The sequence below is a fragment of the Rissa tridactyla genome, chromosome 21 (assembly GCF_028500815.1).
Source record: "Rissa tridactyla isolate bRisTri1 chromosome 21, bRisTri1.patW.cur.20221130, whole genome shotgun sequence".
NCBI lineage: Eukaryota > Metazoa > Chordata > Aves > Charadriiformes > Laridae > Rissa > Rissa tridactyla.
This window is the reverse complement of record NC_071486.1, coordinates 1,138,101-1,163,870: the sequence shown is the minus strand read 5'-3', so window position 1 is coordinate 1,163,870 and position 25,770 is coordinate 1,138,101. Positions and strand designations below refer to the sequence as shown.

Here is a 25,770-nt window from a genome sequence, read left to right as displayed (position 1 = left end):
TCTAGAAAGAGAGGAAAGTCCCCTAGGGAGCGATGAACTTAACGGCACTCAAAGGCCATGAGTATGGCACAGAAAACTGTCACTAAGTTTCATGACGGTATTCTTGTGTGAAAAAATCACCGGAGGTACACAGGTTAGTAGAATGGCCTGTGGTCAGCGGGTATTTTGCATTATCTTCCTTTGGGGGATATATTTTACAGTGCTGGGTGTCTGAATGGTTGTTGTTTCCCCCCCCCTTTAACAGACTTAAAGAAGAAGCTTCAGGACTCCAGGAGGCTGCTGAGGAAGCGGTAAGGCTCCATAAGGAAGGCCGTGGTTACACTTCCTACATGTTGCTTGATGATAGGGGACAGCTTCATAGATCTTCAAGGCAACGCTTCTTGTTTCCAAAGTTGTTGTGAGACTCAATATGGAGAGACGTAACAGAACGGTTTGCCACTGTCTGTGAGGCTGAGATAATCTCAGGGTACCGACTTCGTTTTGAGGTGTATGGTCCTTTGCACCACAAGATTATGAGTTTGAAGATCTGTTTCTCTGCTCCCCTGTTTTTAGCTCACAAGTAACTTCCTGGCTAAGTGACAAGCCTTCACATAATGATCTTTCTGGCTAATCAGGGGCTGAGCCCTGGCTCCCAGGCCAACTGCACAAACTGCCACGTGCACATTGCAGAAATCCCTTCGCTTCCCAGGTGGGAACCTCCAAACGTTGCCTAAAGGGAATGATCTCTGGCCTGTGCAAAATCCTGAACTGTGCTGAGAAATTACTTGGGAGAGTGCACGTTGGCCTGGGCCAAACTGTGCCAGTGACTCTGCTGATAATTTAACAGCGTGGAAAAAGTTGTACACTGAAAGGGTTATTAAGCATTGGAACAGGCTGCCCAGGGAAGTGGCCGAGTCGCCATCCCTGGAGGTATTTAAAAGACGGGCAGACGTGGTGCTGAGGGACATGGGTTAGCGATGGTTTTTGTCAGAGTTAGGTTGATGGTTGGACTCGATCTGAAAGGTCCCTTCCAACCTAGGCGATTCTGTGATTCTATGACAACTGCGTTACAGTCTTGCCTTGGCCCAGGGCAAAACTGTTTCCTGGCAGCATGTACTTTGTAGTATAGATGCAGAAAACCTGTTCTGTGGAAGAGTCCTACTCTTTATTGTCTACATCTACAGGGCCAAGTGAACTACAGAAATGATGGAGAGAGATATGAGAGGATTAATTATAGAAAAATGAGACATCTTGTTCTCTGTCCAAATGTCTAGATTTTTTTTTTCCCCTGGTTCTAAGGGCCCCAGCACCAAAACCAAAACCCTTGGACAAAGAAGCAGTCTGGCAACTGTTGCTGCATGCAGACAGGAGAGATTATGAGAAAATCTGTTTGAAATATGGAATTGTTGACTTCCGTGGGATGCTGAGAAGGCTGCAGGAGATAAGGAAGGACACAGAGAGTGAACAAGGAGAGGTAAAAAAAATTGAAACCACTGAAAGTGCTGATTTTGAACAGACTGCAGAATTCTACAGTTCCTCAGTAGCTTCTGAAAACAGGCTAAACCTTCCTAAATTGCTTTGTAGGTGAAAATTTTATTGTATGGCAGAGAACGGTTTGTGACAGTGTTTTAAAGAAGTCCTCCTACTTCTGTACACATGCAGATGAAAGTGCTATTGACTGTTTTGAAGTTCACTTCGTGAATTTTAGGAGATACTGACCTTAGGATAACCCTTTTATTAAGCCACATGGCTAAATTCTTTATTCAGTTGCCTCTGATGAGAACTTGGACCCCAAATTGGAAAGGTGTATGCCTGAGAGTCAAAACTGGCCTTCACATACAGGGGCATGTGGAAACCTCGACAGCTTGTGGTTGCATAGTGTGTAAATGACGTAAAATATAATTTGCCTGCAGGAGGAAACTGTGGAACCTTAGAGATGCTTCTTCTAGACATAGAGGTAGCTCTTTTCTATGCAGATAAAAACTAGATTCCACATCAGTTCAACAGCTTAAGAACTTCTGTCATGGCAGCCTTATCATTTACTACGTTGTTTCTTTGCAGTTTATAAACAGTGTCAAAAACTTTGAACACATCAAAGTCAACAAGGAGGGAAAAGCTACATTCTCTCTGGAGATGGACCTGAAAAGCAGTAAAAGCAAAGTTCATCTGCTTAAGGTGAGGGGGCGAGATGAGCTGGTTGGCTCACGGTAGCGGCTGAAGGCTTCTACATAAAATGCTTGATCTGCTGGGTGGTGCCTGAGAGCAAATAAGCTTCTGAAGGTTGTCTGTCCATTGGAGAATCCTTGATCAGTTAGGGAGAAGCGTTGGCGTGGGAGTCCAGGTAGTCTTTGGCATTGAATATCACTTGGGATTTGTAGTACAGGGGAAGTGGTCAGTTACTGACATCCTTTTGACTTCAGGAGTTCTTCCAGTAAGAAGAAATTCTAACACTGTCTTTCAGGCTGCAGAAATTCTGCAATCTCATATAAGAAAAAGAGATTGATTTTATTCACTTTCTCAAGTGTGTTATTCCACAATAATTCACTTCCATGAAAAAAGATCTCAAGGAAGTAAACCATCCCATCTAGTTCTGTAGTTATTCTGACGTGATGCCCAGGTGGTCAGTGCTGTAGATGTTTTTCTGGAAGGTACATTTCAAACTGTGGTTAGAGGCTTTAATGCAGGGGAAATTCATTAAAGAGGAGGTCGGACTAACTCTATGAACTTCTGAATCAAATGCATGACATGAAGTCCATGCAGCTGCCACGTGGAGACGGTAACCCAGGGGTATTACAGGGAGGACAGCGGTGAGCTTGCCTGCTTATCCATCTATGGGGATGCTAAAATCTAAGCAAAGGAAGCGCTTAGTGACCGTGTATTGGTTAAGCTTCAAAACCTTATGTGAGCCAGCAAAGCACTATTGTTTTGCCTAGTTTGAGAGCCTGATGCAGTTCTGTGCAGCACTTGCTGCACGTAGCACTGTTGCCTGTGTGTCACATAAGCCGTGAGCCCTGTCCGCTTTCAGCTGTCCTCTGTAAGTAGCAGTACAGACTTCTCTGTTGTTGCTCATTTATATCAATAGGCGTTCGTAGCACAAATTTGTCCTGATTTGTTTGAAATACCTTGCACTGGTTGTGCATTGCCTTTAAGAGCATGTTCTCTCTCTTCCTAGGATGGTGTGAGGCTCAGATATGGAATGGGGGATGGATACAGAAAGCACTACCTGAGGCGAATTGGCAAGAAGTACAATTTCGTTATCAACGACGTGCAGCCAGAAGATGCAGGCTTGTATCAAGTCAGAGTGGAGGACGTACCTGTTTTCTCAACTGAACTGGAAGCTGAAGGTAAGGAGTTGAGTTAGATGCGTGTGATGTGCAACTGTAACAAGAAATTATTTTTTGCTGGAAAAATTTATCTAGGAACATATGCAAAGCTCAGCAGTAAAATCTGATAACTACAGAAAACTCTTTTTGTGTTGCCAAATAAGAGCTCCTTATATGACACAGGTGAAAAAGAGCGGGAGGGTGATTATGTGATAGGGGTGTTGCATTTGTATTCCAAAGGACTAGGTTCAAGTACCAGTTTCGCTCTGACTGACGGATGCCAGTGAGCAAATTCCTTAACTTACCCTATGCTACGGTTTCCTTTTGTATGCTCAGAATAATAACTACCAACTCGATACAAGTATCATGCTGCTGAAATACATTAATGACTACAAATTATCGGCACATCACAGTGATGTGTGGTATAAATGTCTCAGAAGATAACAGAGGCAAAAATCTACTTTTCTGCTTTTCTGTCCTGTAGAATTGGGCCCAGGAGCACATCTCAGTTTTACCTTTTTCTGCTTAGACCAATGCTTACAGGCATGGCAAGTTCCTGTCTTTTTTTCTTCCTTCAGCTGCAACAAGTTTTTCTTCGAAGACAGAAATAGCTCTCTGTTTCCTTTCTATAGCTTTTGATTTTTCCATTGCAGCCATCCCTGTGAGATTTGAGCGGCCACTCAGTGACATGCGTTGTCCTGAGGATGAAGATGCTGTCTTTGAGTGTATCCTGCGCACGCCCTGCTACGATGCTGTGTGGCTACACAAAACCCACGTCCTCGAGGCAAGTGAGAAGCACCAGATCTCCGTAACACCCGACGGGCTGAACCACCAGCTCATTATCAAAAACATTGTGCCCTCTGACAACGGCATGTACACGCTCGACACTGGACTCTGCTCCTCAAATGCCTGGCTTATCGTAGAGTGTAAGTGACATAATACAATTCCCATGGTCTTAGCTTGAGGTGTGTTAACGCAGTAATACTTGTCTCACTGCCTGATTGCTCATTGAGAGGATTCTATGCTGAGAAACGAATTGCAGAGCCTCTAGTTCTTAAATTAGAGTTGGGAAAATGAAGGTCTTGTTATGTTCTCTTTCCTGTACAGATGAGACAGTTTTTTCCCTTTTCATTAGTCCTGACAAATCCTATTGGCTTGTGTACTCTACAGCTACGATGAAGTAGCATGTTCTCCATCAGTTAACGAAAAATACTCCATATCTCAACACGTGTTTTGATGAAACTGTCACTGTGTGAACGCAGTACAGCATACAGGGGATGAAGGAGCTTTAAGCCCTATCAATTCTATACTATCAATACTATTCCATACTATCTTGCTAGATACTATTTTTCTTTACAAATTAGAAGATAAACATGTTAGAAGAAGCTCAAAGGAAGACGAGAAGATGGGAAACACTCTTTTCAGGGCAGGCAAATTAATAGTTAGCTGGCTCCTATTTTTTTGCTTCTGAAAGGTGGTTGCTTTGGTTTCTTTTGAGAGTCTGCTGCAGCAAAAGGTGGTCTCTCTCATAAAGGCTTTTTGATGACCTTTCAGAAACGGTGCAGGTTGAGTATGACATACAGAGAAACTGCCCACTGAGTTCATAGAGCTGTTAATGCTGCACAGAAATGATATCTAGCCTGGAAATCCAGACAGTGCGTGACCTGCTAGCTCCACTGTTTATCTTGGAAATGCCAGAATTGGGGATTAATGCAAAGAAGTGAAATCTTTAGTCTTGAGGTTGGCCATCTCTCAAATGCCAGGATGCCAAACATGCAAGCTGCCTCGGTAGCAGTGAGATCCTAAGTCAAGGGTGGGAACTGATGGCTGCTCTGTGCGTGGGATATTCTGTAACTCCTCCAGGGCTAAATACAGTCCCCAGTCCCAACTACAATCTAAGCCCCTCTAAATTAGACATATCACGCGGGAAATTTGCATTGTTTTTCTGCTTTTTTAGTTTTGTTTGCTTGGTTGGTTTTTTAATAAGCATGTTTCCATTAAAAATAATTGTCTTTTTAACTAAGAAATGTAAAATTATATCTGAATGTGACCCTGAAAAACTTCAGGATTTGAACTGAATTTAAATTTATTTAAATATATTATGTTTCTGTGTCCTAGAATGAAATTGTAACAAATGCTAACATATTTTCTTTGGTTGTTGATGCAGTACACAACATATTGATTTTCTCTTCTTTTTTTTTCTCTCTTCCTGTAAATTATATCTCCTTCAATCAAACAATGCATCTTCAATACAGATGCCAAAGGAAAGAGGAGACAGGATAAAGGAGGTGAAAGAGAGAAATTTGAGTGGCAAAAAGAAACATTGCCAGATATAGATGGGGCTAAGAAACTTCGACACAGAGAGCATCTTGGTGATGAAGACCATCTTATGGACACTGGCATGGAAAATGATGGCTGGTACAGAAACGATCAAGACGGCAGTCTAGGCCACTACACTGATGATGATGGAAGCCATAGATTTTTGGGAAAAGAGAGGCTACGCAAAGTCGACAGGAATGAAAAGATGGGGCTTGGGCAGTTTTCTGGAGCAGACCTAGATGGAGAGTCAGTGGAAAATGCTGGTAGTATCTTTGGGTTTAAGGGCTTTGGAGGCAAAAGTGGATTAAAGCCTATCCATGGCAAGGATTCTATGACAGGCAGCGCAGATACTGGTGATGAATTACAAGGAGCAGGTGAAAGGTATTCTGTGGGTGGCAGAGATCATGGTATGCTGGATGCTGTTAACATTGACATGGATGATGGAGAAGGTGTGGGCTCTCAGCATGACAAGGATGGTAAATTAGGTGATACTAGTTACAGAGCTGGCTTTGGGGGTATTGGAAGATTAGGTGCTACTGATGGAAGTTCTGAGTTAGATGGACTTGATCCAGATTCAACTGGAGTGGGACATGGTAAGGGTGATCAATTCAGTAGGACTGGTCCAGGGACTGGAGCTAGAAAGAATGCTGCAGGTACAGAGACTGCGGGAAGAATGGGGTTCCCCTATGGCAGGGACGGTCTGCCGACTGAAGTCGATATGAATGGAGCAAGTTTAAACAGAGAGGGACAAATAGGGACACCCTATGGCAAGGATGGCCTGCCACTTCATGCTAGCAGTCATTTAGGTCGGTCAGGAAGGTCTGGCTTGCTGTATGGCCCAGGTGGTCTTCCAGCTGGAGATGGGGTGATAACTGGTGCAGGTGACAGTACTATAGGGGAAATGGAGGCCTTATATGGTCCAGATGGTCAGCATGTTGGAGCAGGTGGTGCTGGTGTAGCTGGTGCAGGGGGAGTTGGGTCTCCCTATGGCAAGGATGGTCTCCCAGTTGGCGGTGGCATTGGTGGTGCTGGTGTAGCTGGTGCAGGAGGAGTTGGGGTTCCATATGGCAAGGATGGTCTCCCAGTTGGCGGTGGCATTGGTGGTGCTGGTGTAGCTGGTGCAGGAGGAGTTGGGTCTCCCTATGGCAAGGATGATCTCCCAGCTGGAGCAGGCTTTGGTGGTGCTGGTGTAGCTGGTGCAGGAGGAGTTGGGTCTCCCTATGGCAAGGATGGTCTCCCAGTTGGCGGTGGCATTGGTGGTGCTGGTGTAGCTGGTGCAGGAGGAGTTGGGTCTCCCTATGGCAAGGATGATCTCCCAGCTGGAGCAGGCTTTGGTGGTGCTGGTGTAGCTGGTGCAGGAGGAGTTGGGTCTCCCTATGGCAAGGATGGTCTCCCAGTTGGCGGTGGCATTGGTGGTGCTGGTGTAGCTGGTGCAGGAGGAGTTGGGTTCCCCTATGGCAAGGATGGTCTCCCAGTTGGCAGTGGCATTGGTGGTGCTGGTGTAGCTGGTGCAGGAGGAGTTGGGTCTCCCTATGGAAAGGATGGTCTCCCAGCTGGAGCAGGCTTTGGTGGTGCTGGTGTAGCTGGTGCAGGAGGAGTTGGGTCTCCCTATGGCAAGGATGGTCTCCCAGCTGGAGCAGGCTTTGGTGGTGCTGGTGTAGCTGGTGCAGGAGGAGTTGGGGTTCCATATGGCAAGGATGGTCTCCCAGTTGGCGGTGGCATTGGTGGTGCTGGTGTAGCTGGTGCAGGAGGAATTGGGTCTCCCTATGGCAAGGATGGTCTCCCAGTTGGCGGTGGCATTGGTGGTGCTGGTGTAGCTGGTGCAGGAGGAGTTGGGTCTCCCTATGGCAAGGATGGTCTCCCAGCTGGCGGTGGCTTTGGTGGTGCTGGTGTAGCTGGTGCAGGAGGAGTTGGGTCTCCCTATGGCAAGGATGGTCTCCCAGTTGGCGGTGGCATTGGTGGTGCTGGTGTAGCTGGTGCAGGAGGAGTTGGGGTTCCATATGGCAAGGATGGTCTCCCAGTTGGAGCAGGCTTTGGTGGTGCTGGTGTAGCCGGTGCAGGAGGAGTTGGGTCTCCCTATGGCAAGGATGGTCTCCCAGCTGGAGCAGGCTTTGGTGGTGCTGGTGTAGCTGGTGCAGGAGGAGTTGGGTCTCCCTATGGCAAGGATGGTCTCCCAGTTGGCGGTGGCATTGGTGGTGCTGGTGTAGCTGGTGCAGGAGGAGTTGGTTCTCCCTATGGCAAGGATGGTCTCCCAGCTGGAGCAGGCTTTGGTGGTGCTGGTGTAGCTGGTGCAGGAGGAGTTGGGGTTCCTTATGGCAAGGATGGTGTCCCAGCTGGAGCAGGCTTTGGTGGTGCTGGTGTAGCTGGTGCAGGAGGAGTTGGGTCTCCCTATGGCAAGGATGGTCTCCCAGCTGGAGCAGGCTTTGGTGGTGCTGGTGTAGCTGGTGCAGGAGGAGTTGGGGTTCCATATGGCAAGGATGGTCTCCCAGTTGGCGGTGGCATTGGTGGTGCTGGTGTAGCTGGTGCAGGAGGAGTTGGGTCTCCCTATGGCAAGGATGGTCTCCCAGCTGGAGCAGGCTTTGGTGGTGCTGGTGTAGCTGGTGCAGGAGGAGTTGGTTCTCCCTATGGCAAGGATGGTCTCCCAGCTGGAGCAGGCTTTGGTGGTGCTGGTGTAGCTGGTGCAGGAGGAGTTGGGTCTCCCTGTGGCAAGGATGGTCTCCCAGCTGGAGCAGGCTTTGGTGGTGCTGGTGTAGCTGCTGCGGGGGGAGTAGGATCTCCCTATGGCAAGGATGGTCTCCCAGCTGGCGGTGGCTTTGGTGGTGCTGGTGTAGCTGGTGCAGGAGGAGTTGGGTCTCCCTATGGCAAGGATGGTCTCCCAGTTGGCGGTGGCATTGGTGGTGCTGGTGTAGCTGGTGCAGGAGGAGTTGGGGTTCTATATGGCAAGGATGGTCTCCCAGCTGGAGCAGGCTTTGGTGGTGGTGGCATTGGTGGTGCGGGAGGAGTTGGTTCTCCCTATGGCAAGGATGGCCTTCCAGCTGGGGCTGGCATTGCTGGTGTAGCTGGTGCAGGTGGAGTTGGGTCTCCCTATGGAAAGGATGGTCTTCCAGCTGGGGCTGGCATTGCTGGTGTAGCTGGTGCAGGGGGAGTTGGGTCTCCCTATGGCAAGGATGGTCTCCCAGTTGGCGGTGGCATTGGTGGTGCTGGTGTAGCTGGTGCAGGAGGAGTTGGGTCTCCCTATGGCAAGGATGGTCTTCCAGCTGGAGCAGGGTTTGATGGTGTTGGGGTAGCTGGTGCAGGAGGAGTTGGGTCTCCCTATGGCAAGGATGGTCTCCCAGCTGGAGCAGGGTTTGATGGTGCTGGTGTAGCTCGTGCAGGAGGAGTTGGGTCTCCCTATGGCAAGGATGGTCTCCCAGTTGGCAGTGGCATTGGTGGTGCTGGTGTAGCTGGTGCAGGAGGAGTTGGTTCTCCCTATGGCAAGGATGGTGTCCCAGCTGGAGCAGGCTTTGGTGGTGCTGGTGTAGCTGGTGCAGGAGGAGTTGGGTCTCCCTATGGCAAGGATGGTCTCCCAGCTGGAGCAGGCTTTGGTGGTGCTGGTGTAGCTGGTGCAGGAGGAGTTGGGTCTCCCTATGGCAAGGATGGTCTCCCGGTTGGCAGTGGCATTGGTGGTGCTGGTGTAGCTGGTGCAGGAGGAGTTGGGTCTCCCTATGGCAAGGATGGTCTCCCAGCTGGAGCAGGCTTTGGTGGTGCTGGTGTAGCTGGTGCAGGGGGAGTTGGTTCTCCCTATGGCAAGGATGGTCTCCCAGCTGGAGCAGCCTTTGGTGGTGCTGGTGTAGCTGGTGCAGGGGGAGTTGGGTCTCCCTATGGCAAGGATGGTCTCCCAGCTGGCGGTGGCATTGGTGGTGCTGGTGTAGCTGGTGCAGGAGGAGTTGGGTCTCCCTATGGCAAGGATGGTCTCCCAGCTGGCGGTGGCTTTGGTGGTGCTGGTGTAGCTGGTGCAGGAGGAGTTGGGTCTCCCTATGGCAAGGATGGTCTCCCAGCTGGCGGTGGCATTGGTGGTGCTGGTGTAGCTGGTGCAGGAGGAGTTGGGGTTCCATATGGCAAGGATGGTCTCCCAGTTGGCGGTAGCATTGGTGGTGCTGGTGTAGCTGGTGCAGGAGGAGTTGGGTCTCCCTATGGCAAGGATGGTCTCCCAGTTGGCAGTGGCATTGGTGGTGCTGGTGTAGCTGGTGCAGGAGGAGTTGGGTCTCCCTATGGCAAGGATGGTCTCCCAGTTGGCGGTGGCATTGGTGGTGCTGGTGTAGCTGGTGCAGGAGGAGTTGGGTCTCCCTATGGCAAGGATGGTCTCCCAGTTGGCGGTAGCATTGGTGGTGCTGGTGTAGCTGGTGCAGGAGGAGTTGGGTCTCCCTATGGCAAGGATGGTCTCCCAGCTGGGGCTGGCATTGGTGGTGCTGGTGTAGCTGGTGCAGGAGGAGTTGGGGTTCCATATGGCAAGGATGGTCTCCCAGTTGCTGGTGGCATTGGTGGTGCTGGTGTAGCTGGTGCAGGAGGAGTTGGGTCTCCCTATGGCAAGGATGGTCTCCCAGTTGGCGGTGGCATTGGTGGTGCTGGTGTAGCTGGTGCAGGAGGAGTTGGTTCTCCCTATGGCAAGGATGGCCTTCCAGCTGGGGCTGGCATTGCTGGTGTAGCTGGTGCAGGAGGAGTTGGGGTTCCATATGGCAAGGGTGGTCTCCCTGCTGGCGCTGGCATAGCTGGTGTAGCTGGTGCAGGTGGAGCTGGGTATCCTTATGGCAAGGATGGTCTCCCAGCTGGTGCTGATTTTGCTGGTACAGGTGGATTCAGCTCTGTATATGGCAAGGATGGTCTCCCAGTTGGCGGTGGCATTGGTGGTGCTGGTGTAGCTCTTTCGGGAGGAATTGGGTCTCCCTATGGAAAGGATGGTCTTCCAGCAGGTGCCCTTGATGGTGTAGCTGGTGCAAGGGGCGTTGGTTCTTTCTATGGAAAGGATGGTCTTCCAACTGGGCCTGTGGCAGGGGGTGCTCGTTTTCCTTTTGAAGCTGAAGAAGTAATGGGATCTCGCCATGGCAGGGATGCGATGCTGAGCAGAGGTCAAGGGTATAGAGGTGGAGCTGGAGGAGATGGCTTTTCCTCAGAAGGTGGTGGTCTTGGTGGCTCTGCAATTCGGGGAGCTGGGTCTCCCTATGGCAAGGGCAGTGGGTCAGATGGAGCCAGGGCTGGTGCGGGTGGTGTTGGCAGGTTGGGAGGTGATGAAAGGGATTTCCATGGTAAGGAAGGTGTGGTAGGTGGACGAGGTGGTGAACGTGGGCTGGATTCACATCCTGGCAAATCTTTTATGGGAGGTGAAACTGGAAAGGGCACTGCCAGTGATTTCAGAGGATCAGGGCACAAAGGTTCATCTGCTGACAGAGATTCACTTTCAGGTCAAGGAGATGGCAGAGGGAAGGGCAGAGATTTAGGACAGTTAGGCTCCCTTCATGGCAAAAATTCTGCCTTTGAAGGGGAAGGGAGTAATTATCATAACAGAGCTGCTGATGGGAGGAATTCAGGTGGTTTTAGTCAAGGTTCATTGGATTATGGTCAGATGTCAGATCTTTATGGTGGACCTCCTTCAATAAACCAGAGAAAAGAGGAACCCGGCCTTGATATGAAAGCAAATGATTTCTTGATCAATGCAGAAAGTATTGGAAAAAGAAGACGTTATTGCCTAGATGATCTGAAAGGTATGTGTTTAATTGATGAATTCTGTATTGCTGGTCTTTCCATTTTGATACTCACAGAGAGAAATTGAATCTTAGGGTTTAGACAAATGTAGCTATATGTAGAAATTTGGTTTTGCTGAGATCCGTTCCTAATTCCACCACTGATTTGCTGTTCGACCTTACACAATTCACTCAGATCAAACTGCCTTAAAAATCTAAATGATCTTTGTTTAAAATATCTAGAACAGGCATCATCTGTTCATTCAAATAGATTATTCAGATCCACATGGAACAGACTTCAGTTCGCAAACATACTAGTTCCCACATATAGTTTCGAGGAATATGGCCGTGTTTCTTTGACGTTGTTCCAATTTAAACCTTGTTGTTTCACTTGATATCTTCTAACGTCTAGTGCAAATACCTGTGGTTTTCCAAGTTCTGGGAACAAATCTGTGTCTGAGTCTATTGGATTAATATGCACATTGGGCCTAATATAAAGAGCTCTTTTCTCTTGTAACATGAGAAATAATAAAGTGTATAGCAAAAGGAGAGTAACGTGTATGCAGCCGCTTGACCAACACCAGTGGCTACACTAGCAAGATGAGAACGTGGAAACTGTAGAAATGAGGAACTTCACATGTATAACCAGAGGGGAATATTCATCTAATGGACTTGCTGGCAAGTTAGAAATTATCAAGGCAACCAAAACACAACTATAAATAAGGAAGCTAAATCAACAAAACTGGAGCTAATAGGGAAGGAGGTGGGGTGTTTATTAGAGAGAGGGAATGAGGATGTTAATGGAGAAGAACTTGGGAAGGGAAAGAGGAATAAAGAGGATAGAAAATAGTGGGACTTGGGGCTGTTTATGGGAAACTGGTTGGGCAGCCTGTGTCTGGTCAGTGCAGAGGAAAAGAATGAAGTGATATATCCATAGCCTAGAGCAGCCTATTTTTTCCCACTGGCTGTTGAGGGAGCCAAGACAATTAGCATAGACTGAAAATAGCAAATCTGTAGATGGATAATGTGATTTGTGATGAATCCATTGCCCATGAGGTTGGTGTTGGGACTCTATTGTATGAGGCCAGCTGGTGCGTCCCTCCACTGCAATGGGTTGATGCCAGCTGGCCCACAGTGTTGTGGTACAAAAGCCTGTCAAGACTACGGTATACATTTTTTTTAAAGCTCTCTTTTCTCCTCGCACGCACATGCATTTTCATCCATGTATTTCTCTCTGTCAGTGTAACGCAGAGTTAGCATCTTTTCAACGTTTTCTTTTCTGAATGTTCAGCACCACGCTGTCGTCTCGACAAACACTTATTTGATGTCAGAGTCCTGAAAGGCGAACCAGCTGAGCTGTCTTGCACTGTCAGTAAACATGACGTGACAGGAACCTGGTTTAAAGATGGATTAAAGGTAGGTGTCCTCTAGCTAGTTTTCTTGAGTGTTATGGTTTGAGAAACCCGCAACAATTTATTATCATTTAGACAGTCATTCTATCACCCAATGACCCCTCCACGACACCTGAGAAGGGGAATCGGGGAAAACCAAGGAAACCCGAGGGTTGAAACATAAATAGATTTAATAGGCTAAGACTAAGTAATTAACATTAATAACACTAAAGAACCAATATTGATCCTGATACCAATATAAAATATACCAGGATTATATTCAGCCCATTCTATCACAGGGAGTTGTACGCTCCAGCAGGGACGGCAAATGTGGGACACTGCGGGCACTGCGGCTTCAGGAGGAAGGGAAGGGACGGGCTCAGGGCTCTGGCACCGGGGCAAGAGGTTCTCTGGTCCACTGCCATCAAGGGAGAGAGAGAGAGTATTACGCAGCAAACCTTCCAGTTTATACTGAATGTGATGTTCATGGTATGAAATAATCCTGTTGGCAGCTTGGGTCAAGTGCCCAGGTCTCGCTCCTCCTCATCCTTGCATTGGCGAGCTCGAAAACACCGAGACCTTGAATCTCACGTAGCCTAGCTGGCTATAAAGTAAATATTGTCACAAATTCAGACACTAGAGTCTTCTAAAAGTGCAGTTTCCCCAAGTATTAGAAGAGAAATTAATCTTATGTCACTCAAACCAGGACACTGGGTTAGCAATACTCTGCTCTCTGGCTCTACTTCTTATTCAGTGTCATGTCAAGGTGTCCTTCCCTCTGCCAGTCTTACTGCAGTCTGAGTATGGCCCAGGCAGGAGCCTTTTGATAATAAAATTCTTGATAGAAACCCAGCAAGATTTCTCCCCCTTCCTGCTACAAGGCATTGCCATTCTTGCTAACAACAGGAGGCTTTGTGTTTTCCATTCTTTTTCATGGGTGGAGATGGTGTGTGTCTCTTCCTTGCAATGCAATCCTTTTTCTTTTCCTTGATGAGTGAGAGAAATATGCAAAAAGTGAGGGAAAATCTTCAAAGAATCCTTCGGGCAGGCATAACACAAAGCGTACTCTTTGAAATTCGTGCATAAGGTCAAGCATAGACATCATATTCCATGTTCCAAAACAACACTGGAGAGTAATTCCAGCTGTGGCATCCAGATGAGACTGTAGGAGTTCTGAGGTGTCACACTCGAGCATGGCCTAAAGTTTTTGTCATTAAGAATAGAAAGAGAGAGCTTGGAGATTTTACTAAAATTTATCTTAATGGACTTTGAATCAAGTCTTTGTGGGGACTATGTTGATAATGCTTACATGCAACGTTACCAGATGAGTAACCACAGAATATTATAGTAATTAAACATGCATGTCATTCATCAATCTTTTCAGTTAATTTCAAATTTTTGTCTGTCCAGTTTAATTTTGGATTGCCCTTTTTTTTTCTTTTTTTTTCTTTTTTTTTGAGAATGGGTCTCTGTGCTTTATGTCGTAGTTAACCAGCATGGATGGAGTTTATTTCGAAAAAGAAGGTCTAGTCCACAAACTAATTATTAACAAAGTGGAAGATATTCATGCTGGGAGATACAGGTTTGAAGGTGGAGATGTAAAAACGGAAGCTTCAATTTTTGTTGAAGGTGAGTCTATTCAAACTACCAATGCAGCATGTTAGCCTTGATGGGCTTTAAATGTAATATGTTTTCTCAGAGATCTATAGTTGGTTATTGAGACAACTTTATTATAAAGAATTACCATGTAAATCGGAGATAGTTTTTGTACAGGTTGGTGCATTTTGTATTGACAAGTTTAACTGGGGAGCCTTCCTGAAAAGCTTCTATTATTAACTCAAAGAATTTGGGGTGCACATAATGCTTTATCAGACAAGATTCTTCATTCTTGTGTTTAGTGTATTGCCTATGAGAAATTTGCTCCAGGGAAAAGGACAGTATGATACCACAAGTACTTTGTGATAATTATCCTGTACATGCATGTACGTGAAGCACTGAGCGTGCAACTAAAGGTGAAGGTCCAAATGTTGTGAGCTTCTAAGCATTGTTGGCAGCATCCTGAGGGAAGCCCGTCCCGCCAAGGTGAGCCTTATCCTCTTTGAGTTGCAGTTTTTAATGGCCTTGTATCATCTGCTTAGATCCTCCACAGGTTGACAAAGTTCTCCTCAAAAACTTATCGAGTGTGCCTACTGTGGCCAAGGCAGGGGAGAAAGTAAAGATCAAAATCCCTTTCGAGGGCCGGCTGCCAGTCAGAGCGACGTGGCTAAAGGACAGAATGGAGCTAATAGATGACACAAGGATTCGCGTTGATAAAACAGAGACCTTTACCATGCTGTCCATCGCCAGCAGTGAGAGAAAGGACTGTGGGGATTACAAAGTCAGGCTGAAGAATGACAGTGGGGTCCTGGAGATCGACTTAAAGCTTGTGGTAACAGGTAAGTGCCCCATAACATCCCCTGTGGCTTTCATTGTAAGGCTTAGGCAGGGAACTCATTAACACTGGTGATGATCTTATTGAGAGCTACTGGGTATTCCAAGATGAACAAGACTATGTAATTTTCCACTAAATCAGGGTACAAGTAAAGATCGCTGACATGTTTATTGCCCTTTAGTACAAGGTGACACGAATCTAGTTTGGTTTTGCGTGGTCTCAGCAGCTGAGTTTTGAATGTTGGGCTACTACGGGAGATAGGGCTATGCGCAACAGCCAAATCTAAAATGGATTATCGAGACCAAATTCAGCCCTACCATAAAGGTCTGTGCTCTTTTGGAAGACCAGAAATGGTGTTTCTCCTTCTGAGCAAGCTGAATTGGTGCAGTCCTTATGAGAACAGTTAGCCCATGGGGCAAGGGCCCGGCTTCCACCTCTCTTCCTTATCAAAAGTTAGAAGAGTGGAAGTTTTGAAGAGGCGATTCAAGTGCCCAGCCCTCATTCTGCAACGATGCATGTATTCCATCAGAAACGGAGTCTCCCAGCAAGAGACAGTGTCTGCGCCAAACCCAGGAGCACGTCTGGGTCTAGAGACACCTCACAGTCTCTCTGTGTTCGTCTTTTCAGACAAGCCACAGCCGCCTGCAGGACCCATCAAAATTGTGGAAAGCTCTGCAAACGACATCACCATTCAGTGGAATCCCCCAAAGGATGACGGGGGCAAACCAGTGCAAAGCTACATTATCGAGAGGCAGCAGGTAGGCAAGAGCGACTGGGTGACTTTGGGAGAAACCCCCAAGAGCTGCACTACCTTCACTACTAACAAAGTGGAACAAGACGTGAGCTACTACTTCAGGGTGAGAGCTGTGAATGCCGAGGGCACTAGTGACGCGCTGGAATCAGATGAAGTGAAGGCTGTCAGTAAAGGTAAGGAAGAAATTTTCCTGACAACTGTCTCGGAATTTCTTTAACAAAGATGATATCAAAGAATGCGTTTTGGATGATGCTACAGATCTGAACTTGAATCAAGGCTGTGAAGTCTTCACACAAATCTGGGAGATTGCAAATAGACACTCGAAGTTTATTGTGGGCTTTGGTGATGTTGAGTGAGATGGTGTAACATGCTTAGTTATGCTCCGTTCTGAATTGGAAAGCGAGTTTCATGAGGGAAATGCAATATGCAGCTAGATCAGAGAAAATTTTCCCCGGGGTGGCTACAAAGGTAACATGTGAGGCCTTTTCTTAACTCCCTAGGCAAAGGAGTGTCTCCGTATGTGCAGCATTTTTCAGTATGACCACTTCATTCTCCTGATTTCCAAACAACTAATTCTATTCTTTGTCCTTCAATTAATTTAAATATTTAATTTAATTTAAAGTTTTGCCATGAGCATGAATGTAGAGAGAAAGCAATGCTCTCTTCTGTTTCCAATTTTCTTCTTACTACATTCTCCTCATGATTATGAGAAGGCTTGGGTGTAAAGAAAATCCATTCCATTTCCAGTTTCTGTCATTAAAAGCAAGAATAATGCTGACTTTTCCCACCATGTAAGAATAACCTGCCTCACTCTGTAGGCCAACAGTGGAATTGTGAGTCGTGGTGATGGGAGGTCAGTCATGGATACAAAATTCAGGAACAGAGGTCCATGCTGGATCCTGTTTGTGTGGGGAATAGGATACACAGCTTCAGGCCTCACTCAGGTTTCCAAAACGCATCCTTATGAATACCTTGGGGAAACTAGAAGAAGAAATGCCACAGAACGCTTTCTTATCTTGCAATAAAAATACACCTGCTAATAATGACACATTAATCTCTTTCTAGCTTCACCTGGTGCCCCAGATCCCCCTGAGATTGTCAGTGCCAGCAGAGACACCATCACAATATCCTGGAAAATGCCTCGTAAAACTGGCAGTTCCCGAATTGTGGGATACATCGTTCAGAAACGCAAGAAGGGTACCACGACCTGGCTGCCAGTCAACAATGTGCCTATAGCGGGTAGGTAGCTTAAATCCCAGAACAGACTGGAGGAAAAGACAAAAGGGTCAGCTGGGTTCTGGAGGTAACACGCTGGTCTTTGTGGAGCTGCTGCCTTCTAACTCCTTGCTTTCTGCTTAGGATCTTATATCTCTTCACATCAGTGTTTTTCCTGTGAATTCTTGGGCTGCTGACTGTCCCCATCAAAACCATATTAGCCCTGGCTGAAGTTTACCTTCTTTTCTTTCACAGCTCTAGCGTACGTGTCTTTTCACAAGTAAGGTTACGCAGCTGTGCCATACCAAAGCCAGGTCTTGGATTTATCTACGGCTGAATGACTGGGAGGAGGATTATGACTATTTTTTTTTTCTAGATTGTGTGCAAACATACGGCTGGGGAAGAGTGCAGAGAAGCTCACTGCTGCATCCTGGGGCATAGCTCCTCTAGAGATAAAATAATGTCTTCAATTTCTGTAAATAAAGTCTTCACATGCAGAACTAGCGTCCTTAGTCCTCATGCTAGGAACTCGGCAGACAAGAATTTATAAATATGAGGAAGATAAAGAAAGCCAAGTGATGTGTATGAGCTCCAAAACGTGTTTTGACTGTAGCTATCAATTATCTATCAGCTGCAGGCTAGGACTTCTTATCAGGTATAGAAGAGTTTAGGATTAATCCTATGAGGAAAAGCACTGTTTATCCTTTCTCTAACTTTAATAACTCCCAAATACTGTTTGATTTGAAAGGAAATACAATGAACACGTCCCAGTGCGGTAGGGTAGGGAAAGGCAGGGGAATTGGCGACAGCTCCTGGGAATTATTCAGTGCACAGTTTTACATGGAGTAAATGTTGTTGTCTCACCCTTTCCTGCTTCGGGAAGAGCTTACCTGAGCCAACCTGTTCCTTTTCTTTCTGCAGACAGGAAGCTGAAGATGACCAGTCTCAAGAAAGGTCTGCAGTATGAATTTCGCGTGGCAGCTGTCAATGCTGCTGGCATAGGAGATGCCAGTGAACCATCACAGCCTGCGTTTGCACGGGATTCCACGAGTAAGTGCGCCGCCCCCATCCTTCCGCCTTGGGAATACATAAAGCTGGCGGTGTAGACTGGCGATGTTAGTGGAGAGGCAACATTTTTAAGTGCTTTGTAAAGTGTGTGAAGACAAAGATCAAACAATTGGAGGATGTTTCGTGGCTGAGAATCTGCTACCAGCATGGGAAAGGAACGGAAGGATTTCCTGTGCGATGTCTCAGTCAAGATGTGGCAGACTCCCTGCGTGGGAGTTACGTGGAGTGTGGAGAAGTTTTCAGGATGGGCTGCAAACCATTTCAGGAGCGGTGCAGATGGTACCGCACAGCTGGCAAGTGCAGGCATCTGGATCCAGCCTCGAAGAGCTGGGACAAGGGGGAGGCAAGACAGCAGGTTGGGTATCCAGTGCACTTCAAGAATGTTGGGGAATCTCAGGATGTGACGGAATAGAGGGGACAGAAATCCTAGAAAAATAGTTTAAATAAAATTTCTCTTTTCAGAATCCCCAGGTCAAGTGCAGGACCTTAAAGTGAGCAGCAGTGACAGCACTAGTGTCACCTTGACATGGAAGAGACCTGAAGCAAAAGAAGGAAGTGACGTGAACGGCTACGAGGTGGAGATGCGGTCTTCTAACAACCTCAACTGGACCAAATGCAACGCTCTTCCCATAGAGGTGACCACTTACACAGTTAAAGGCCTCCTAGCCAAGGAGAGGTACTTCCTACGGGTGAGAGCCCTCAATGACAGTGGTCCAGGAGAAGCTGCAGAGCTTGAAGCTTTCATCGAAGCTGCTGCCCCTGTAGGTAGGTCAAAGTGGGCTGCGTTCAGAATGAGCAAAGTCATTCTAGAGGTAACAGGATGCAGACAAGGTCCGTAGGTCACTGTGATGGGCTTCTTTCAAGTCCCAGGCTGTAACAGAAGGACAAGTACTACACTGCCCCTTCCTCTACAGCGTGGTCCTATTTGGTGACCTCATCAGGAAATTCTGAAGGTTTAACTGATAATAAATGTGCAATACACAGTGCTCAACTCATGTTCAAAACTCATTAAGATAAAAGAACCCCCAAAACTGTATTTTTTCCTGGGATTTACATTTTGCCCCACGGGCAGAGCTACACCACAGTCATGACAGACAGGAACCACACGCACCTTATGCATACCCATGTTCTTTGAAGGAAAAAAATAGTTTTCAGTCTATTTCTATACAGTGTTGTGGAATTAAGCATTTTATTTCATTCTCTTTAATTGCAATTGTTATATTGTTTTTTGTAAATTTTATTTTCCTTTTCAATTTTCTAGTTTAAAAGTTTTCACCATTTTCACTTTTTCACCTTTTTTTTTACAATCTATAGCTCTGATTTTTTTTTTCCTGCTGTTTGGGAATGTTGCAGAAATACAGAACTAAGAGATTTGTGAGGAATTTGTCTTCCTTAATTTGGGTTCTAAGTCAAAATGTCTACTTTTGGCCTATGCCTGGAGACTCCTTTTATAATCAGTCAGTAAACAGATGAGTATAGGTCATCTGGGAAGCAGGTTTTTCAGTTTAAACTGGAAACGCTAAATACAATTTAGCACTATTGTATTTGGCATTTTTAGAAAAATGCTAGATACAATCATGTATTATATTGATGAAAAGAGAAAAGAACTAAAAAATATTTTAAATGCTAAAAAAATTTACTTTTAAGAAACTTAGGCCCGTTTCCTGAAGATATTCTGTACTCCCTATTGCACGAATATTGCGGAAGTGTCCGCTGCGATTTCCTTTTCCCCAGCTGTCGTTTTACACAAAAGATCATCCACGTGGTGGGGTAAAGCATGCCAAGGAGCCAGTTTCTCTGTGATTGAGACATCACGTGTATACAAACATTGTGCATGTATTTTTACATCGTTTCCCCTTGTTTAGTCATAGTGATAAATAGATAGTAAGAAAATTTGAAAGGTGTAAACTCTGGTTCTGAACCAAGGAGCTTTTTTTCCACAGTTTATCAACAGCCCACAGAGCAGCTGTGGGAAAGGCGTTAGGGGTATCGAACACAGGCGGAAGAGTTTGTCAGCCAGTGACTCTGTAATGATGTACAACTTCTTATTGTAATCACTGTCTTTTCCAGTTCCTCCCAGGTTCCTAATAGATGACACTGTGAAAAGCTTCCTAGTTATAAAAGCAAGAAGTACCATCCGAGTGAATATTCCCTTTGAAGTAAGTATTCCACTGTGTTTGTGAGAATTCCCCATCTGTTTTTCTGTTGTAGTCAATAGCAGACATGAAAACTGAGCTAATATTTTCTTGGCGTGGAATTTTGTTTACCGGGCACTGGGCAGATCCTTTAGCCTGCCTGTGCTGTGTACGCTTTCTGCACGAGGGAAACATGAACAAGAATTCAGCCGTCGCTCTTGGCATTAGTCTTTTATGAGATTGTGGTCATTCGTTAACCTCTGCAAACAAGGCACAATGCTGTCCATCCACCCATATCAGCATTGGCATCATCTGGTACACATCCGTCAGAGTTTAAAAATCAGCTGGTTTCCCCCTAACCCTTTTGGAAGGCCTTGGGGTAGCATTTCTAGCAACATCCTCTATGTGTTTGTCTCACTAAGCAGCAGGACTTAAACCGTATGACTTGAGAAATAGACACGTGCTGACAGGAATCCTGTGGGCTTTGACGTAAGCTTGGAACACCCCGGGTAAAGCCTGGGATATCAACAAGAGGTTGAGGAAGGCAGAGTGTGTGTATTTGCTGGCCTTTCCTTTCTCCTAATCTCTTGGAGAACAGAGACCAAAGATGGCACAATGGAAATAAAGACTTTGAGGATGTTTTTTCTTTCCAAAACCAGCGGATCTTTTTAAAAGTAGAAAATATTAACTACTGAACTCATCTGTTGTTCTTGATCTAGCACGCCTTGTTTGACATAGTTAACCTGGACACCTCGCTACAATAACATTCTTAAGAGACACAGAGGAAGAGGAAAGTTACAAAGAAACTTTAAAGCAGCCCTTTATCCAGGGCTCTTAGATCCCTCTTGGATCCATGTTTCTAAATATTACTTTACTGTGTCATATAGGTATACGTTTGGGACAAGATAATGAAACTAAAGATGTAAAGACGCAATCTGGAGGCGAAACTAGGGGACTGTCACTCGTGTTGTTCTTTACAGGCATCTCCAGATCCAGTGGTGACCTGGTTAAAGGATGGGCTTCCTCTTCCAGACCAGGCTGCAGTACACACCAAAGATGGTACCACCCAGCTGCTGATTGGAGCTGCCGAGTACACTGACACCGGCACCTACACCATTGAGCTCCAGAACGGGTTAGGGAAAAGAGAAACATTCAGCTTCCAAATTCAAGTTACAGGTAACTCACTCACCACCATAAATACGTACAGATTTGCTGCAAAAAGGCGGTAGGCAACGACCTGAGTTCAGCACGGTGAGCTCTGATGCAGTTAAGCCATGCAGGCACAGGGAGAACTAGAGTACAACGTCCCATGAGGCTCAGCCTGGCCACTTTGTGATATCACTTGGCTGTGTCTGCAGGACAGAGAAATCTACTGATTAAACTTACACCCGGCTTCCGGAGTGACTGCTTAAAAAGGCACGGTCCCACAGATGGAGAGTGCAGACCAGAGGAGAGTAGTTCATGCTCTTTGTGACAGTCAGCAGCAGGCTGTAGGACATTTAGTCATACCTACAACAACTCCATATGCTGTCTTCCTAAGAGGTGAAAAAGTTTAGCAGTACCAGCCCGCATCTCATCCCTACGAGAAGGGAAGGAGGCCCAGCGACGCAGATGTTCAGTTAACGCCAAATCAGTTTGTGTGTCTGGAGAAGGAATCAAATTTTGCCCCTTCTAATGACCAGGATGTTTACTCAGCCCCCAGCCACAGAATGGCCTTAAAGTTTTTAGGGTTCTGTACTGTGCCACTTTCTCTACGTCTTTGATATTCCTTGCCTTCATCTGACAGACATCCCGCAACCGCCTGGACCTATTCAATTGCAAGAGAATGTTCCAAATACAGTAACAGTGACCTGGATGCCGTCAGCGTCTGAGAAATGGGAAAGTAATCTCTACTACACAGTCCTGAAACGCGAATCACAGAAGGGCTTGTGGCATGTGGTGGGTGACCTCATCTACACCAACAAGTTCACATTCACCAAACTGATCCCAGGCCGGGACTACTACTTTAGGGTTGTGGCTAAAAATAGCTTGGGAGCCAGTGGTCCGTCTGAAACTGTGCAGCCTTGGAGAATTCGAAAACCAAAGGGTAAAACAGCTTTTATAAATATTTTTCTGTATGTTGTCATGCTTTGTTTCTTCTATTGTTTTTAACACACCATCCTGAAATGGGTCTCTCCTCCTGTGAACATTTAGTTACCCAGAAGAAGAATGCATAGAGATACCCTAAGAAATTCCAGTTTGGCAGGGAAGGCTTGTCCTTTCCGCATGGACATTGTGCGGATAGATCCTTTATTTCCAGTCATGGTACCATGTAGTTCATTACAAAATTAATGCCCAGGAAAATCTAAGGCTTAAGCTTTGCAGAAACCAAAGTTTCTGACTTCAAAGTTAAATTCTGCCCAATTTGAGAAGAAACTCAGATTACAGTCCGTAGGTGCATGGGATCTCTGGCAATTTGCAGTGCAGAAGGCCAGACATTCTGCACAACCAAGTGTCCTGGGTGAAACCCAGTCCTTTAAACCCTGCCTTCTGTTGCTGTGGAGCAGTATCCGAGTGCGTGTTTCTATGTTGCTCGTTTTTTTTTTTTTTACAGTTGAATGTCAAGTCAAACCACAGATATACAAAGGAGTGAATCAAAACCAGCCCCCGAGATTCCTCGTCCCATTGAAGCCTCATGTGGTGACCACTGGGAGCGAGTGCCATATGAGCTGTGCAGTTGGAGGCCACCCACCTCCGAAGGTCACGTGGTACAAGGACAATAGAGACCTCTCCAGTGATCCTTCCTATTTTTGCACAAACAGCTTTGGCGTCTGCTCCCTGGTTGTCCTAGGTGTCACAAAACATGATGAAGGAGAATATATGGTAGAAGCCACTAATGAAGTGGGCCGTGCATTCACCAAAGCCTTCCTTACTATTAAAGGTAACTCTTTAACGCTTCTCTTCCTTCATTGTGTGACATCAAGATATGTCACTGCTGTCAAGATGCCTTATAAGTGGTAGCCATACAGCTCTATTTACTGACAAGAGCAATCTCCCATAAGGCAGTGTATATTTGGACTGCTTTAATGAATTTTGAATTTACCTGCTAGTTATAAAGTATGAAACAGAAATAGGAATGACAAGGCAGATGTGAGAAAAACACTTGATTTCTACACGAGACAAAGATTTTGGTTGACCTTGAGCAAATCTTTTAGAAAGAAATACCCCATCTTCATTTAATAAGATAACATCTAGGTTAGATTTTTCTGCAGTGCAGGAGCTGCAGAATAGAAGATTCTGCAAAATGTGCAAGGTTAGGTGAAGCGGTGAGGAAAAAGCTGGTGTTAAGTGGCCAAAGGCAATGAGAAGGGAGGAAAGAGAGAAACGTGCTATATGAGTTAAATGGGACCCCTGGGGATCCTGGTGTGAACAGAGAATCAATGTATTTGACTGAGGATAGACGCGTGGTGGGTATACTTATGGATAAATATCACTGGCAATTTTACTCCATTCATTATGAGATATCATAGAATCACAGAATACCGGGTTGAAGGGACCTCAAGGATCATCTGATCCAACCTCTCTTGGCAAAAGCACAGTCTAGACAAGATGGCCCAGCTCCCTGTCCAGCTGAATCTTAAGAAAGTCCAATGTTGGGGAATCCACCGCTTCCCTGGGGAGATTGTTACGACATCTGATTGTTCTCACTGTGAAAAGGTTTCCTCTTGTGTCCAATCGGAATCTCCCTGGGAGTAACTTGTACCCGTTACCCCTCATCTTTTCCATGTGGAAAGCCCATATCCTTTACTCTGAGTCAGATATTTTCCTTTTAATGCCATTCAGAATACCTTGCTGGGATTATATGAATGGAGAAATGGGTCAGTTAAATCCCTGGAATCCTTTTCTAATTGGTCTTTTTGGCCCCGTGACTTTTCAGGTCCCCCTTCCCAGTGTACCTTGCAGACTGTCTACCTCATTGCAATATTGAGCTGCTTCTCCCTTTCTCTTGTTTTCAGACTCCACCCTGTAGCGTGACCTTCCTGAGAACATCTCTGCTCTGCTGTGCAAATGAGAAGGTTTTCACTGAGAACTGGCTCTGTATGAAGGCTATGTATTTATTTCCAGATGCGCATTATAGCCTGAGTGTTTCATTTTTCAGATCCAGTAGTTGCATTTGGAACATGATGCTGCATTGTAGTCAAAACAGGGAAAAAATGCTTTAAGAGAATTGTATCTTTTCATAATGAACACGGCTTTCCATTAGACCTTTAAAACACAGATGAGAAGCTTCAGGAACACAGAAGATGAGAGGAAAAATAATTGGCCGAAATGAAACGTTCCATGGAGACGCAGGCATGAGAGATCAATCTGCCACACCACTCACCTGCTGTGGGCTGCAACAAGGCTATTTCTTAACACCAGAGATGTATGAAGCTGGCCTTTTAGCGTGTGGCTTTCTAATCCGAAGCAATCATTTTAGTTTCCGTATAATTCTCAGCAGGTTTCCTAATTCTGGTAGAAGCAGTTCTGCATGTATTCCACTACCAGTAGCAGCTAAGTATATTATTTCCCTTAACCTCTACGTTGAAAAGAGTATCTGCCTGCTAGTTTTATCTGGGCAAGAGATAAATTCTTCAAGTAGGCTAACACGGGGTAGTGCTACTCCCAGCGAACATGCATTGATGGGAATGAAAATGGAGATCTAGAACCAGTTGTGTTAGTGTGAGCTGTACTTAAAAAACCTGCTATGGCACGTGCTGCAAAAAAGGATATATCAGTCCTAAACTACCACATTAGTATCCCCTTTGAAACATAACTGCCCCTGCCTCGTGACATTGCTAGAGTGTTTTTGCCTGATGCAAAAAGAGGTTAAAAGTCTTTCATGTTTGACCAGAAATACGAGGTACCACCGGAGATCCTCTGCCACGGCTGGGGGATTCCACCGCTGAGCGGAGAAGGAGACTGGAAAGCAAAAATGTTACGGTGACTGTCCGAACGTAGAGCATTGTAGCCTTAGCACCAAAGGTACTTTGATGACAGCATCTAGAAGACAGGAGAGCATAGATCAGAGACTCAAAGCCACTGGATCCTCAGGCAGCCAGTCAAACATTTATGTGGGGCTGAAATGTTCTTTTTGATTATATTTTGTACAATGTTGTACAGACCTAGCAACAGTAGATGATGAAATTAAACCATGGTTCAGTAAAATCTACCATGAGTAAGTGTTTATTTTGGAGAAAGAAGCCCAGCCAGTTCCTGAATGCCAGTCCACGTCCGGTGCAGTTTTCATACGTAATGGCTGTATAAGTTCACTCTTCATGCTGAATTGCGTATGTAGGTTCCTGTTTAATCTTGGAAGAACAGAAGAACAACAGATGTAAGGCTTTTATGAGTCTATTTCTTGCTAATATCTGAACGTGCTGATGGAGTGGCAGCATAGTGCAGTCTCTAATCATGCA

At 45.9% G+C, this 25,770-nt stretch overlaps 1 protein-coding gene across 1 annotated transcript in view; it reads left to right on the top strand.

The window, feature by feature from the left end:
* The window catches only part of IGFN1 (immunoglobulin like and fibronectin type III domain containing 1), a 40,616-nt gene extending 15,113 nt beyond the window's left edge, over nt 1-25,503 (top strand). The window contains exons 8-25 of the mRNA XM_054181433.1: nt 245-290; nt 1,279-1,453; nt 2,041-2,154; nt 3,152-3,323; nt 3,956-4,228; nt 5,558-11,359; nt 12,630-12,754; nt 14,217-14,358; nt 14,868-15,164; nt 15,788-16,087; nt 16,980-17,153; nt 18,051-18,179; nt 18,660-18,962; nt 20,268-20,356; nt 21,313-21,508; nt 22,119-22,418; nt 22,926-23,252; nt 24,328-25,503. Coding sequence (XP_054037408.1) covers nt 245-290; nt 1,279-1,453; nt 2,041-2,154; nt 3,152-3,323; nt 3,956-4,228; nt 5,558-11,359; nt 12,630-12,754; nt 14,217-14,358; nt 14,868-15,164; nt 15,788-16,087; nt 16,980-17,153; nt 18,051-18,179; nt 18,660-18,962; nt 20,268-20,356; nt 21,313-21,508; nt 22,119-22,418; nt 22,926-23,252; nt 24,328-24,341 — 8,978 coding nt within the window. The 3' untranslated portion in view covers nt 24,342-25,503. The remainder of the gene's footprint in view (nt 1-244; nt 291-1,278; nt 1,454-2,040; nt 2,155-3,151; nt 3,324-3,955; nt 4,229-5,557; nt 11,360-12,629; nt 12,755-14,216; nt 14,359-14,867; nt 15,165-15,787; nt 16,088-16,979; nt 17,154-18,050; nt 18,180-18,659; nt 18,963-20,267; nt 20,357-21,312; nt 21,509-22,118; nt 22,419-22,925; nt 23,253-24,327) is intronic.
* The last annotated feature ends 267 nt before the right edge of the window (nt 25,504-25,770 follow it).